Source organism: Monodon monoceros, unplaced genomic scaffold (assembly GCF_005190385.1).
Source record: "Monodon monoceros isolate NGI ecotype Baffin Bay Population unplaced genomic scaffold, NGI_Narwhal_1 Super_Scaffold_13, whole genome shotgun sequence".
NCBI lineage: Eukaryota > Metazoa > Chordata > Mammalia > Artiodactyla > Monodontidae > Monodon > Monodon monoceros.
The window spans coordinates 24,026,758-24,042,614 of NW_021703769.1; the positions used below are offsets into that span (position 1 = coordinate 24,026,758).

Genomic DNA, 15,857 nt, shown 5'->3' on the forward strand with positions numbered 1-15,857 from the left:
GGCAACAGTAATTTCATTGGAGTATAGGGACAAGAGACTGATCGAAGTACACTGAGGGAAAGATGTGGAAAGACAGAGTATAGACAACCTTTTTGTGGAGTTTTACTCTAAAGGAGGGCAGAGAAATGGTATGGTAGCTGGGCGGAGATGGCTAGTGAAGATTTTTAAAACATGAGGATCTGCATATTTGAATGCTGATGGGAATAATTCTGTGGATAAAGAAGTTGATGATGTAAGAAAGAGGATTGAATGAGCAATGTCTTTGAGGAGGCCAGAAGGAATAGGATCACCAGTTCACAGGTAGAGGATTTGGTTTTATTTATTTATTTGTTTATTTATTATAAATTTATTTTATTTTTGGCTGCGTTGGGTCTTCGTTGCTGCGTGTGGGCTTTCTATAGTTGTGGCGAGTGGGGGCTACTCTTGGTTGTGGAGCACAGGCTCTAGGTGCACAGGCTTCAATAGTTGTGGCTTGTGGGTTCTAGAGCGCAGACTCAGTAGTTGTGGCACATGGGCTTAGTTGCTCGCGGCACGTGGAATCTTCCCGGACCAGGGCTCGAACCTGTGTTCCCTGCATTGGCAGGTGGATTCTTAACCACTGCGCCACAGGGAAGCCCAAGGAGGGTTTGGTTTTAGATAGGAAGAAAGGAAGTTCATCCGTTGTTAATAAGAGAAAAGTAGAGAATATAGATGTAGATAGAGGAAGTTGGTCAACTGGGTAGTGGGAAAATAAGGTGGTTCTCATTTAATTGCTTCTCTTTTCTCAGTGATATAAGAAATGAGATTGTCGGCTACAAGTGAGAACTGGAGAGAGAAGTTGGAGGTTGAGGAGAGGGGATAATGTGAAATAATCCTTTCAGAAAGAATATGTCAAATGAATAAATGGAAGAGCTATATCTAGCCACTTAACCATCATTTAAAATGTTTTTTCTCTGGGAAAATGTTTTCTTGGATACAGTGAGGGAGCCTAAAATACATTCTTACTCCTCATCACGTGTGTGCGTGCATGCATACGTGTGTAAAGGGGGATAAAGGCTGGAGGTAGGAATTTCTAGCTACTAGAAGCATGTTAACTCTCTATACCTGTCTAAGGTAACCCTGTTAGGACTGTTAACCTGTAAAACTCTGAATTAAGGGGCAAGAACAGTTGCTTCCCTGAGCGTAGTGAGGATGACTTCAAACTCAGAGTCCCTTGCTCCTCATTCCTGAATATGGGTTAATTTGCTTGTAAGCTGAGCATTCATAAATCAAGAGCTACCTATATTTTAATATAGTTTTTCTAAGTAATAAAACACTATAAAGAAATAAAATTATATCAAGCCAAATGAAAAGCATACTTTTGGAGAGAAAGTTCATTGCTGCTTTGTATTGTTTCTTTCTTAATCTTTAGCAGATTTTATTATCTATTTCTTAAGGAAAGGTAAGAATATGTGAAAGTGGAGAAGAAAAATCTGCACAGGAGAGAAAAAAGTGATTTAGCAACCACAGGTTAGATTTTATGACTGCCTTCAACAGACGTTTCTGTTTTCTGTGTTTAGTCAAGTACTGATAGTAAAATTGTGAGTTTATCCATATATACCCTACCCTGACTGGGAGTAGTCACCTAAATGGAGATGTAGCATAAAGACAAATTATATTCAGTGCATGCTTCTCTATAATAGTATGATATGCAATTAAACTAACTACTGTGTACATGTTAGTTCATTACGGAAGTGAGCCCAATTGCTGATAGACTTTTTGAGAATGGTTTGTTCTGTTATTTCTGAGACCTATTTAGTGCCATTCTAAACTATCTGAAGCATCAAGACACTTTGAAAGCAGGCTATTGGTAATATAAATATCAAGTTGCTACCTCTTACAAACAAAGATAAATGCAAAAAAGAATCCATTAGTAGATAGTTGTAAAAGTTTAATTCTTTTAGAACTTTGAAAGGCAAAGCTGATTTCCCTATTTTCAAAAAGAGGTAAAAAGTTGATCTCAGGTAGCTAACATATTGAGTTTTACTGTATGCTAGGCCCTATGCTAAGTATTTGGTGAATATTACCACTTAATTCTCCCAAGAACCCTGTGAAATAGGTCACTCTACTTATTTTATAGCTGAGGAAACTAAGGCTCAGAGGGGAAGACAACCTGCCCAGAGGTACATAAGTGGAACCTGGTTTTAAACCTGAGTCTGACCCCAAAGTCTTGTTCTTTCTACCACACTAGCATGATCTCACGAAAAAACCTGTCAATAACCTTTACGGTATCATAAGACACATTTTTACATGTGGTTGGGAGTTGGGAAGAGGTGCTTCTGAGTCACCAGCATGGGCTCACTAAAACCAAGTCATGTACTTTCCTTCTGGTGTGGTGGATTGGTGAACTGGCTTGTAATAGCAGACCAACCATCCTGCCTAGAACAACTAGAAAAGCAGGAGGAATACAAAAAACATCTGTTTGATGGCATTAGAAAGTAGCAAGATAACCAGGACTTGAAGGGCTGAGATCCCAGAGTGGAAATTGCAAAAAGTGAGATCGACAGTCTGAGCTGCTTTCTCCTTGATGTATTTACCAATTTGTAAGTGGCACAGGCTGAGGGGGCAGAGAAAGAGAACAGAAATTGGATGGTAAGAGGCTACAGATCTAAGCAGAGCTCTTGGCAGTCTAATGGTGCTGGGGAAATACAAATTCAAGTGCACTTCTAACCAAGGTGGTAGGGCTCTGGCAAAGGACTTGGCTTCTAGTTGGGTCCTCTAAAGGACTACACTCAGAGAATGAGGGTAGACCATGTATAGACTAGTCTTACAAAGACTGAAGCCAGCTTCTAATTAGCTTAACCCCTAATTAGATTAAGGTGATACAATTCTAATTATCAATACTTGCCAGGAGCTTAAAGAAACCCTTACTGGAAGAAAATCCAGAACCTCTACAATTTCTTTTGTACAGTGTCTGTCATTCAATTAAAAGTTACCAAGCATAATAAAAGATAGGAAAAAATAGGCACTAAAAACAAACTCACAAGTGATCCAGATATTGGAGTTGTCAAACTTGGACTTTAAAATGACTGTGACCTGTGATTGATATGTTCAAAAAATAAGTGACAAGATAGTGAATTACACCAGGGAACTGGAATATGTAAAAATGATCAAAGGGGAATTCTAGAACTAGAAAACATAATAACAAATTAAGAATGCAAAAGGCAATGTTAACAGCAGATTACACAAAGCTGAAGAGAAGATAAGTGATCTGGAAGATAGAAAATAACCATACTGAAGCTTGGAGAGAAAAGGATAGAAAACAGAGGAAAAAAAAAGCAATCTATGAGATACAGTAAAAAGTAAAAAGGTTTAACATACATACAAATAGAGTTTCAGAATGGGAGAAGGGACGGAATGAGGAAGAAACAATATTTGAAGAGATTAGTGGCTGAAATTTTTTTAAACTTATGAAATATTTCAATTCAGAAAACTCTGTAAACCCAAGCAGGATAAATTCAAAGAAAACACACATCATAATAAAACTGCTCAAAACCAAAATAGGTTAAAAGCAGCCAAAGAGGGACAATTATCTTTAAAGAGAAACAAGATGGAAACTAACCCTTCAACAAAAATGAAGGAATCCAGGGCTTCCCTGGTGGCGCAGTGGTTGAGAGTCCACCTGCCGATGCAGGGGACGCGGTTTCGTGCCCTGGTCTGGGAAGATCCCACATGTTGTGGAGTGCCTGGGCCCGTGAGCCATGGCCGCTGAGCCTGCGTGTCCAGAGCCTGTGCTCCGCAACGGGAGAGGCCACAACAGTGAGAGGCCAGTGTACAGCAAACAAACAAACAAAAAAAAAAAAAAAAAAAAAAAGAAGGAATCCAGAAGACAATAAAAAGGTATCTTTATAGTACTGAAAGAAAATATCTACTGACATAGAATTCTATACTAAGTAAAATATCTCTAGAAATAAAAGCAAGTTAAACAGGTTTCCAAGCAGATAAAAATTGATAGCATTTATTGCCAGCAAACTCACATTTAAAAAAATACGAAAAGGCAGAAGGATTATGATCCTTGACAGTTTCATGGAATGTAGGAAAGAATAAATAACAATGGAAAAGGTAAATATATGGGTAAATCTAAATAAGTATTGACTGATAAAACAATAATAATAATGTATTTTGGGTTTAAAATATATGTAGAATTAAAGCTATAACAACAATAACAGGAAAGGCTGAGAGAAGCTATATGGAGTTTAAAGTGTTCAGAGGTCCCTTTATTGTTTAGGAAGTGGTAAAAGTAATCATTTATATTATACTTTAATTAAACTCAAAGGCATATGTCATAATCTGTAAGTTAACCACTCAAAGAATAGTAGCTAAATGTATAACCAACAAGCTAATAGAGGGGAAAATGGAATAATAAAAAATAGTGAAGCAAGCAAGAAAGGAGAGAAAACAGCGTAGAGAAAATGGGACAGATGGAAAATGAAATAGTAAGACAGTAAACTTAAACACACATATATCAGTAATTATATTACATGTAAATAGACTAAAATCCAGCTAAAAGATAATGATTATCAGATTGGGTTAAAAATAATTATATACTGCTTTTAAGAAACACATTTAAAATATATTAGGACACACGAAAAAGTAGAAAGTAAAAATATAGGAGAAGACATATCATGCAAACATTACCCCAAAACAGCTGATGTAGCTATACTAATATTAGATAAAGAACACTTTAAGGCAAGAAACATTGCTAGAGGTAAAGAGGATTATTTTATAATGATAAAAAGATCAACACCCAGAAGATACAGTAATTCTACACATAAATTCATCTTACTACATAGCTTCAAAATATATAAAGCAAAAGTGACATGACTAAAAGGAGAAATAGACGAATCCACAGTCAAAGAGGGAGATTTTTAACTATCTATCTCAGTCACTGATATAACAAACAGACCAAAAATGTCAACAAGGACATAGCAGAGTTGAATAAATCCTTAACAAACAACCTAGATGTCATACATAGAATATTACACCCTTAAATGTTAGTATGCACATTCTTTTCAAGTGTTTGTGGAGTGCTTATCAAAATTGACCATATTGTGGACCACAAAGCAAGTCACAACACATTTTTTTTTTTGGCGGTGCCGCGTGACATGCGGGACCTTAGTTCCCCAACCAAGGATTGAACCCATGCCCCTTGCAGTGGAAGCTCAGAGTCTTAACCACTGGACTGCCAGGGAAGTCCCCACAGCACATTTTAAATGATTGAAATAATACAGAGTATTTTCTGTGACCACAATAATAAATACATTACAAAAATATAAAAAGAAAATAAAAATAATTTGAAATTACACTATAGTCTCAATTAAAGAAGAAATCTCAGGGGAAATTAGAGTATTTTGAACTGAATGATGTTGATAAAACAACATATCAAAATTTGTATGATGCAGCTAAAGCCATACTCAGGAAAATGTATTGCTTTGAATGAATATACAGTTGGCCCTTGAACAACACAGGTTTGAACTGCACAGGTAGGTCCACTTATACGCAGATTTTTTCCAATAAGGACGTACTGCAGTACTGTACAATCTGAGGTTGGTTGAATTTGAGGATGCAGAACCATGGATATGGAGGACCAACTGTAAAGTTGTATTCAGATTTTTTTTTTTGCGGTACGTGGGCCTCTCACTGTTGTGGCCTTTCCCGTTGCGGAGCACAGGCTCCGGACGCGCAGGCTCAGCGGCCATGGCTCACGGGCCCAGCCGCTCCGCGGCATGTGGGATCTTCCCGGACCAAGGCACGAACCCGTGTCCCCTGCATCGGCAGGCGGACTCTCAACCACTGCACCACCAGGGAAGCCCTGTACTCAGATTTTTTAACTGTGTGGGGGTTAGCACTCCCACATTGTTCGAGGGTCAACTGTTTTAGGAAAGAAGACTAGGACTTCCCTGGTGGCACATTGGTTAAGAATCCGCCTGCCTATGCAGGGGACACAGGTTCGATCCCTGGCCTGGGAAGATCCCACATGCTGCGGAGCAACTAAACCCGTGCACCACAACTACTGAGCCTGCACTCTAGAGCCCACGAGCCATAACTACTGAGCCTGTGCTCTAGAGCCCGCAAGCCGCAATTACTGAGCCCGCGTGCTGCAACTATTGAAGCCCACACAACCTAGAGCCCGTGCTCTGCAACAAGAAAAACCACCGCTCAACGAAGAGTAGCCCCTGCTCACCACAACTGGAGAAAGCCTGCGCACAGCAACGAAGACCTAACACAGCCAAAATAAATAAATAAACAAAGAAATTTTTTAAAAACTTGTAAAAATCAGTGATCTAGGTATCATCAGAAAAAGTAATTATCCCCAGAAGAGTTTGAAGAATTGTGTATTGTAAAGTTTAGAAATTAAAGAAGTATAATAATCATTAAAGCCCAAAGTTGGTACTTTGAAAGACTAATAAAATTAAGAAATCTCTGGCAAAATTTGTCAAGATTAAAAAAAAAGAAGATGCACATTACCAATATTGGGAAAGAAAAAGGGAACATCACTATAGTTCCTGTAGACACTAACAAATAAAATATTATGAACAATTTTATGCCAAAAAAATTGTAAATTTTTGTGAAATGAACATATTCCTAGAAAACCAAGAAAAAAAAATAAAAAAAGAAAAGAAAAAAATAGCAAATGGCTAAGAAAAATATAGCAAATCCGGATAGTGTTTTATCTGTGAAAGAAATTGAATCTGTAATTTAAAATCTTCTCTCAAAGAAAACTGAGGTTGAGATGGCTTCATGGTGAGTTAATTTTCCCAACTGTTTGAGGAAGAAGTAACACTAATATAAAACATCTCAGAGAACAGAAGAAGGGAAAACATTTTTGCATTTTATTTTATGAGTTCAGCAATCCTGGTCCATTATGGAGTTTCCCGTGCCTATTATATATGTCTTAAAACTAAAATTCACCTCATACCTTTACTGTGTAAACAGCTCTTCACCAGGTATTTAACACATATTAGATTTTGTTTATTCTCTTTACTCAATTCAGCAGATAGTCCCAATGGCACAAAATGATTCAAGTGATGCTAAATAATTCTCCCTCATATGTACGCTGGCACACTGGCATAGAACAGTATTCTAGGAAAGAAAGAGATTTTTGTTGACAGAATAGCCTCCTCCCCACCCTGTACTCTGGAAGCTGGTAACATTAACTTTTAACTTAATGTATTTGTTTTTCTCCTGCAGACTCCATTAATAATATACCTCTTTCATTTCCTGATTGACTATGCTGAATTGGTATTTATGGTAAGTAACCTTCCACATAAAATCAATATGTATGTATTTTTAATTTTAGAGTCTTTTTTTTTTTTGCGGTACGCGGGCCTCTCACTGTTGTGGCCTCTCCCGTTGCGGAGCGCAGGCTCAGCGGCCGTGGCTCACGGGCCCAGCCGCTCCGCGGGATGAGGGATCTTCCCGGACCAGGGCACGAACCCGTGTCCCCTGCATCGGCAGGCGGACTCTCTACCACTGCGCCACCAGGGAAGCCCAATTTTAGAGTCTTTTAAAATAAATTTATTTTATTTTTGGCTTTGTTGGGTCTTCATTGCTGCACGTGGGCTTTTCTCTGGTTGCAGCGAGAGGGGGCCACTCTTCGTTGCGGTGTGCAGGCTTCTCACTGTGGTGGCTTCTCTTGTTGCGGAGCATGGGCTCTAGGTTGCATGGGCTTCAGTAGTTGCAGCATGCGGGCTCAGTAATTGCGGCTTCCACATAAGGGAAGAGAAGAGCTGTAGAGCGCAGGCTCAGTAGTTGTGGCGCACGGGCGTAGTTGCTTCGCAGCATGTGGGATCTTCCTGGACCAGGGATCGAACCCGTGTCCCCTGCATTGGCAGGCGGATTCTTAACCAATGCGCCACCAGGGAAGCCCTAATTTTAGAGTCTTTTATCTTCTTGTTTTTAAGGGGAAAAAAATCTATATTAGGAGCTGAGGAGTTTCTCAGAACATAAAAGCAAAAAGCTATCTTAAATGTGAATTCATGGAACCGTGATAGTTTTATGGATGTGTGAGGAGTAGTCTCTGGCATCTGACCAGTTCCAGTTCCTTATAGTTTTAAAATTTGATTTCTGGACTATGTATTCTTGAATTTCTAGCTTCAGGGTTCTATGATTGGCTTTAATTGTGGTGCCAGTATAGAGGGCATCCGGAATTTCCTAAGCATTCTGCCAAGACATTCTGTGCAGAGGACATAGGCCAGATGAGACTTTAAGGGCAAGAACCTTCAAAATTGAGAAAACAGGGCTATGTTTTGAGTGTAGAAATTTGAAACACTTGTCTAATCTAGAGTTGAAAATCTGGGTCAAGTAGGAGGTCCACTGAGGTCTTCATTAATAATTATAATGGCTGTGGCTTGTTGAGGGCTTACTGTGCGCTAAGTACTTGACCTGCATCAGGCCTGCAAAGCAGTGGGTGTTATTCTCATTTTATAGAAAACTTAAATAACTTGCGATTACAGAGCAGATGTGGGACACCAAACTGATGTAAGCCTCAGTGGGTCCTAGTCCTCAGAGTTTTCTGGTCAGACCTCCCTGAAGAGGCTTTATCTTTGTAGTCAAAGTGAGGGTTGAGGTTCTACCTGAATGTAAGAATTCAGTACTGAATAGTCCATCACCATCCCAAAACTCCATACTCTGGCAGCATTCCATTACTCCTGTACTAATTAGGTTCATTTCCTTTTATTTCTCTTTCTCTTGACAGATAACTGATGCACTCACTGCCATTGCCCTGTATTTTGCAATCCAGGACTTCAATAAAGTTGTGGTGAGTAGTCGGTGGGACAAAACCAGTGAAATTCGGTAGCCTGATGATCTCTGTTATCACAAAAAATCAAAGGTCGTGTACTTAAAGATCAGCTGTCTTAAAATCCTAAGAAGTGGGAGTGAAGCTTCTGGCTTGTTCAGCCATCCCTGGAATGACCAAACCCAAACCAATAAGACAGCTTTACTAATATATATAGAAAGGTCAGCTTAATCTTCGTGGCTTAATATCCACTCACCGATCCAGGTTCAGACTTTTTGGAGTAAATGGAGTTGAACTACTGTTATATTAATGAAGACCCTTAAAAATCTTCCATTCTGGGCTTCCCTGGTGGCGCAGTGGTTGAGAGTCAGCCTGCCGAGGCAGGTGACGCGGGTTCGTGCCCCGGTCCGGGAAGATCCCGCATCCCGCGGAGCCGCTGGGCCCATGAGCCATGGCCGCTGAGCCTGCGCGTCCGGAGCCTGTGCTCCGCAACGGGAGAGGCCACAACAGTGAGAGGCCCTGAGAGGCCCGCGTACCGCAAAAAAAAAAAAACCAAAAAAAACTTCCATTCTTTTCACCAGTTTTTCTTTCCAAAAGAAAATGAATAGAGCTTTCAACTCACTGTCTTATGCCCATCCAAGGTAAAACTGGATTCCCAATGTAGTTTCTATTTCCCTGCAGAGAGCAATCTTAATTGGAAGATTTGGCATGTATTAAATACCTATTGAAAACCATATGTAATAGCCAAGGAGAATTGTGTAGTGGGACCATTCTCATTTTCCTGGATTCTGAGAGAGTTAACAGATTAACCATGTGTACTATCTATGTAGTTATTTTAAAAATTGTCTGCAGTCCTCATTGACTGGCTGGGAGCCAATGAGAGGATTTAGACTGGGGTGAGTGAAGGCTGCATTCCATTGATGTTGTCTGTTTGTGGTTCATTTTCACTTGTGTTACCAAGTAATAGAACCAGAATTAGCAGTCTGCCTTTCTGTGCTCTGGTCATCAGTAACATAAAGTGGGTGAATTCTAGAATTTTAGACCTCAAAGAGCTTTTTAAAATATCTGGACTGAGGGTTCTTAATTTGGGGTCCATTTATAGGCTTAACGGGTCTATAAAGCCCTTGAAATGGTATGAAAAATTGTGTGTGTATGTGCTTATATCATTTTTTCCAAGAAGAAAGTCCATAGTTTCTATCAGTGCTCAAGGAGTCCTTGATTACCCCCCTGTATATCAGAGACTTAACATCACTAAGACCAGGGAGTATACATCTTAAGCTAATGGAGCATTTGTGACAACATGGGTGAACATTGAGGACATTTTGCTAAGTAAAATAAGTCAGGCAGAGAAAGACGAATACCGTATGATCTCACTTATATGTGGAATCTAAAAAAGTCAAACTCATAGGAATAGAGAGTAGCTTGATGGTTGCCGGGGGCTGGGGGGTGGGGGAAATGGGGAGATGTTGGTCAAAGGTACTAACTTCCAGTTGTAAGATGATTAAGTTCCAGGGATCTACTGTGCAGCATAGTAACTCTAGTTAACAATATCGTATTGTATACTTGAAAGTTGCTAAGAGAGTAGACCTTAAATACTCTCACCACACACACACAAACACACACACACACATAGTTATGTGAGGTGATAGGTGTGTTAACTAACCTTATTGTAATAATCATTTTGCAGTATATGTGTATAATATGTCCAATCATCATGTGTACCTTAAACATACAATGTTATATGTCAATTATATGTCAAGAAAGCTGGAAAAGAAAAGAAAGGAAAATTTTAGGGCTGATGTAAAATGCTTTAACAGGATTCCCTAGAAGGCCAGAGATGAAATAACTGGGCATGAGATTTATAAGCAGAGGAATTCAGAAATACAATAGTAGTGGTTATTTTCTTCTCCCAAGGTAGTTCATGTATGTAAACTCCAGTCTTTGTTCTTTGAAGTTACCTGCTCAAATATTTAGGGGTGGGACTTCCTTGGTGGCGCAGTGGTTAAGAATCCACCTGCCAATGCAGGGTCCACGGGTTTGATCCCTGTTCCGAGAAGATCCCACATGCCACGTAGCAACTAAGCCCGTGTGCCACAATTACTGAGCCTGCGCTCTAGAGCCCGCGAGCCACAACTACTTTGCCTTGAACCTGTGCTCCACAGCAGGAGGAGCCACTGCAATGAGAAGCCTGCGCACCGCAACAAAGAGTAGCTTCCCGCTCGCCGCAACTAGAGAAAGCCCCGCGTGCAGCAACAAAGACCCAAGGCAGCCAAAAATTAATTAATTAATTAATTTAAAAAAACCCTCTTTATCTCATCTATGAGAATTGGGCGATTGGGATTGACATGTATACACTGATGTGTATAAAATTGATGACTAATAAGAACCTGCTGTATAAAAAAAAAAAAAAGTGCTTTGTACCAGAATGATTACTGTGTGTTGTAGGGGGAGGGGGCTACTTGATAATTTTATGTTGTTTTCCACAATTCCTTGGAATTTTCTTTCTAAAATAGATAAATTTCCTTTAGGAATTCCAGAAAGCCTTTAGAGAAATATTCTTAAAATTGTTTGCTTTACAAATGTATGTTATTATTTTATTGAGAAATAAGATTAAAATCATCTTTCTGATTTTAAGATAGAAAAAATAATGTAGAGAATTTGCCATTCGCAGACCTTCATTAAAAGAATGATCAAAAAATGTGTCTAAGAAGGAAATAGATGGAAGGAAGGACAAGCATTTACTGAGTAAAAGAACAATAATGAAGACTTATCTGGGGACTGTTACAACAAGATGGATTGATTCACATGTTTCAGTGATTAGAATGGACATCTTTGGAGGCCACTAGTCTGCCTATCATAGTGTGCTTGGTACTTTTACTTTCAGCATCCTAGTGGGCATGTCACTGGTGCTATCTCCTTGTGGTTTTAATTTGCTCTTCCCTAGTGACTAATGATGTTGAGCATATTTTCATTTGTTTATTTGCCATTTATGTGTTTTCTTTTGTAAAGAGTCTGATCAACTTGTTTCCCATTTTTATTGGCTTATTATCTTTTTATTAGTGAGTTTTAAGTTTTCTTTATATATTCTGGATTTAAGTCCAGAACAAATAAAAGTTTTATTAAAAAAAATCTATTAAAAAAAATTTAGGGGGTGAAGGGTCATGATGTTTACAACTTACTTTCAAATGGTTCTGGAAGAAAAATGGTTCCCGTGTGTGCTTTTGTCTGTGTGTGTGTGTGTGTGTGTGTGTAGAGATAAAGAAAATGTGGCAAAATGTTAACAGTTGGTGGATCTACGTGTTTTATTGAATTATTCTTTCAACTTTTCTGTAGTTTGAAAGTTTTAAATATAAAACACTGGAGAAAAAAACAGCATGTATATATGGGGTATATGTGAATATCTAAGGGAGGTTTGGTGGCTTTCATCTAAGAACACAATCAGATCTTTTCAAAGAAAATATAAAACTGAAATGTGTTGGGGGTTTTTTTCTGAAATGTGTTTTAATGAAAGTTGATTAGAGATGCTACCATCATATGCATTCTTTTTTTTTTTTTTTTACTGATCAGCTGTCATATACTCCAATTAAAACAATTTTTAAGGGGAGGAGAAGCTTATGGGGAAATAATGAAACTAGGTTTCAGTGAGTTTCTTAACAAAGTCAGCTTCAGTGTCAATAGAAGAGATACTTTTAATTTAGTGCGTCAGTAATTTTAATTCATTTCTTAGTTATTTCTGACTTTATATGGAAACATATAGAGATCTCTTTTTTTTTCTTTGTGTGATTTAAAGAGGGAGAGAGAAAACTGAATGAGCTATTGTCAATACCCTGGTTTTGAGCACACCAAGGCAGGGTATGCTATCTGTTATCACCAAGATAAAACTTTATCACCAAATAAAAATTTGGAATAGTTTTGCTTCTCCATCCTCAGAATTCAGCCTACTAGAACATTATGTTTCTTGGTTAGAATAAGAGTTTCATTTACCCTGTGTCAAAAATTAACTCGTTCTAAATGGCAGACTTTGATGATACTAACATACTGCTGTTGACTTGGATAGAATATTAGCACATCTTCCCCCAAATCTTTCCCAGTTTGTCAGAATGGGCCCATATCATATAGTCTGGAAGTATTTTAGTCTTGCTAGGATTTGAGATTTTTTATCCCTGGTAATGAAGCTGTGTCTGCACCCAAATGCATCCTGGTAAACTATGGTGCAGAGATGGAAGACTCCAGCCCCACCCCAATCTCCAACTTGAGCATGTGGAATATGAATGCTGATTGATTGTGACCAGTTGATTCTCATGACAGTTTACATCTGCCTCACTTGACAGAAGCAATGTTAGTCTAGTCTGTCCTTTGCTGAGACTGCGCTTATTTGGAACTCAGAATTCATGTTAGAAAGCTGCAGGTGGTTTGATAGGGAGTGATAAAAACCTGTATCCCCTACTATGCTTAGAGGGCTGTGAATTTGGAGGATAGGTTCCTGAATTTGGAATGTGCTGAGGCTAACGGTTGGAGATACAGTGGGGGTGGAATATTCACCCCCCCCATAGGTTTTGGGGATGCAAAGGGGTGTAGACACAGCTTCAGTGATTAGAAGAATCTCTTTATTTGGAGTAGGGGAATTATGTCCTTGCAAAAATCAACCTTTCAAGGGACAGGGAAATGGCTGCGTGTTGTAGTGGGTAAAAGGGAAGGAAAACTCCACCCTGGAGATTTTTTTTAATTCAAAAATTTCTGCTAAAATATAACATACATATGGAAAAGCTGATTAATGATAACAAAGGTAACACATTCAGGTAATTACTTTTTAGGTCACTTTTAACCTCTCCTGCTTTAAATCTCATTGTTGTTGAGGCTTCTGAATATACCTAGAAATATACCTATCTTTGGATTTTAAATTGTACTCTTTAACCTTATTTATTTATTTATTTATTTATTTTTGGCTGTGTTGGGTCTTCACTGCTGTGGATGGGCTTTCTCTAGTTGCGGCGAGCGGGGGCTACTCTTCATTGCGATGTGCGGGCTTTTCATTGTGGTGGATCCCCTTGTTGCGGAGCATGGGCTCTAGGCTCGCGGGCTTCAGTAGTTGTGCCGTGCAGGCTTCAGTAGTTGTGGCTCGCGGGCTCTAGAGTGCAGGCTCAGTAGTTGTGGCGCACGGGCTTAATTGCTCTGTGGGCATGTGGAATCTTCCCAGACCAGGGCTCGAACCCGTGTCCCCAGCACTGGCAGGCGGATTCTTAACCACTGCACCACCAGGGACGCCCCTCATTTATTTTTATACTTCTAATATTTTCTTGGTGTGTGTGTGTTTAATTTTCCTTAGATTTTTAGCCACTTTCCTGTCTCTAACTGGATGCATGGGGATGTTTTAAAGGGATTTTGTCTGTGCTTAGGGGATCTGAGTCAATATTGAGTTCTAAGGCCAGGCATAATGGTACCTGTGCTGGTGAGATTGGGGGAGACAAAAAGAAAGGTAGCATTGAATCTGGGGACTGCTGATCTGACTGCCCTTCTCTCGTGAAAACTCTCCTTTCATAAAATCTTTCTGTTTTAAAGTATTTTGGAAGATTGGGGTTACAAGGAAGTTTTCTTTCCTTGTTGGCACAGTGTCACCTTTGCCCAGGGCCTACACATCCCTGTTTAACTGCCTGCATCTCTTACTGTAGTCCTGCTGGCTGGCTTCCAGCCTGGGGAATGGGCCTGTATTCCCATCTGTCTCTCTGGCTGCTACTGGGTGAACTCCCTGTTTCCTTTTAACAGCCTTCTTTGTGGCTCTCACACCCTCCAGGTGGCCTTCTTTTTGCAGTAGAACTCTAGAACCCTTAGCTAGTGGGGCCTCCGTCCTTCCACCACTGCTGCAGCTGTCCTCATTGACTGCTTTGTTTGCTAAGCCAGCCCCCTTCTCTCTGATAAAAACATCTTAGTTTATATTTTTCCCTTTTAATTAAATAACCCCAGCTGTGAATGGCAGCATAAATCTTACTGATGATAATTCCCACCACTTAACTTGGACTCCCAGAGATGATCAAAGGGAGGTTTTTGAAGTTTGTTCAGGTTTTTTTTTTTTTTGCGGTACGCGGGCCCCTCACTGTTGTGGCCTCTCCCGTTGCGGAGCACAGGCTCCGGATGCGCAGGCTCAGCGGCCATGGCTCATGGGCCCAGCTGCTCTGCGGCATGTGGGATCTTCCCGGACCGGGGCACGAACCCGTGTCCCCTGCATCGGCAGGCGGACTCTCAACTGCTGCGCCACCAGGGAAGCCCTGTTCAGGTTTTTTGATTAAGCCTCTACCTAAACCTCTGCAAGAAATCTGTGGTTACCTGTATTTCTATGATTATCCTGGGACTTTCTTTTGAACTGAAAGATGGCTCTTAAAAAAATTTTTTTTAGTTTAAAAATTTAAATATCCAAAATATCTAAGACATGCAAAAATATGTAAAGAATAATACATACTGTGAACCTATTTCAGCTTAAAAAATAAAACATTTTACATAGAGTTGCCTCTCTCTGATACTTTCGTCTCCTTGCTCCTTCTCTCCAGTTACCACTGTTCTGAATTTAGTGTTTATCGTTCCCACACATGGCCTTAATTTTTTGTGCATTTGTAAATATACCTAAGTAACATATAGTGTTATTTTGCATGCTTTTAACTTTATGTAAATGGTGTAATGCAGTATTCTGTTGCCATCTGTGTTTTCATCCTTAAATCTTTAATCACACACTACTTTGGCTTCTCTGAATTACTCTGTTTTATAATAGGTTGCAGCATTGATTTTATACTATCTAAGATCATTAAATCAGCAGGGCTACCCATTTGGGGTTCAGAGGCTTTTTCTATCTGTAGTGTGACCCATGTTTGCTTATAGGGTTGCCTAACTTTTTTTCAATCTGGAACACACCCATGAGCTTGTTGGGACACACACAGGGGAAGGCAAGAGCTTTCCACCCCCATCTCACTCCCTGTAAACTATCTGGCTGCCCAGCCACACCCAGCCTTCCTCCTCCTTCTCTTCATCATGGTCATTTCCCACTTCCTCTGTGGAAATCAAAAACTTGAAACAGGAGAGCTCAGAAGAAAACCCAGGACACTGTGACATT

The 15,857-nt window shown here is 39.7% G+C and overlaps 1 protein-coding gene across 6 annotated transcripts in view; it reads left to right on the plus strand.

The window, feature by feature from the left end:
* Nucleotides 1-15,857, plus strand: part of PIGU (phosphatidylinositol glycan anchor biosynthesis class U) — a 127,869-nt gene that overhangs the window by 13,844 nt on the left and 98,168 nt on the right. For all 6 annotated transcript variants that reach the window (XM_029219691.1, XM_029219696.1, XM_029219693.1 and 3 more), the window contains exons 3-4: nucleotides 7,210-7,269; nucleotides 8,717-8,779. In XM_029219691.1, coding sequence (XP_029075524.1) covers nucleotides 7,210-7,269; nucleotides 8,717-8,779 — 123 coding nt within the window. The remainder of the gene's footprint in view (nucleotides 1-7,209; nucleotides 7,270-8,716; nucleotides 8,780-15,857) is intronic.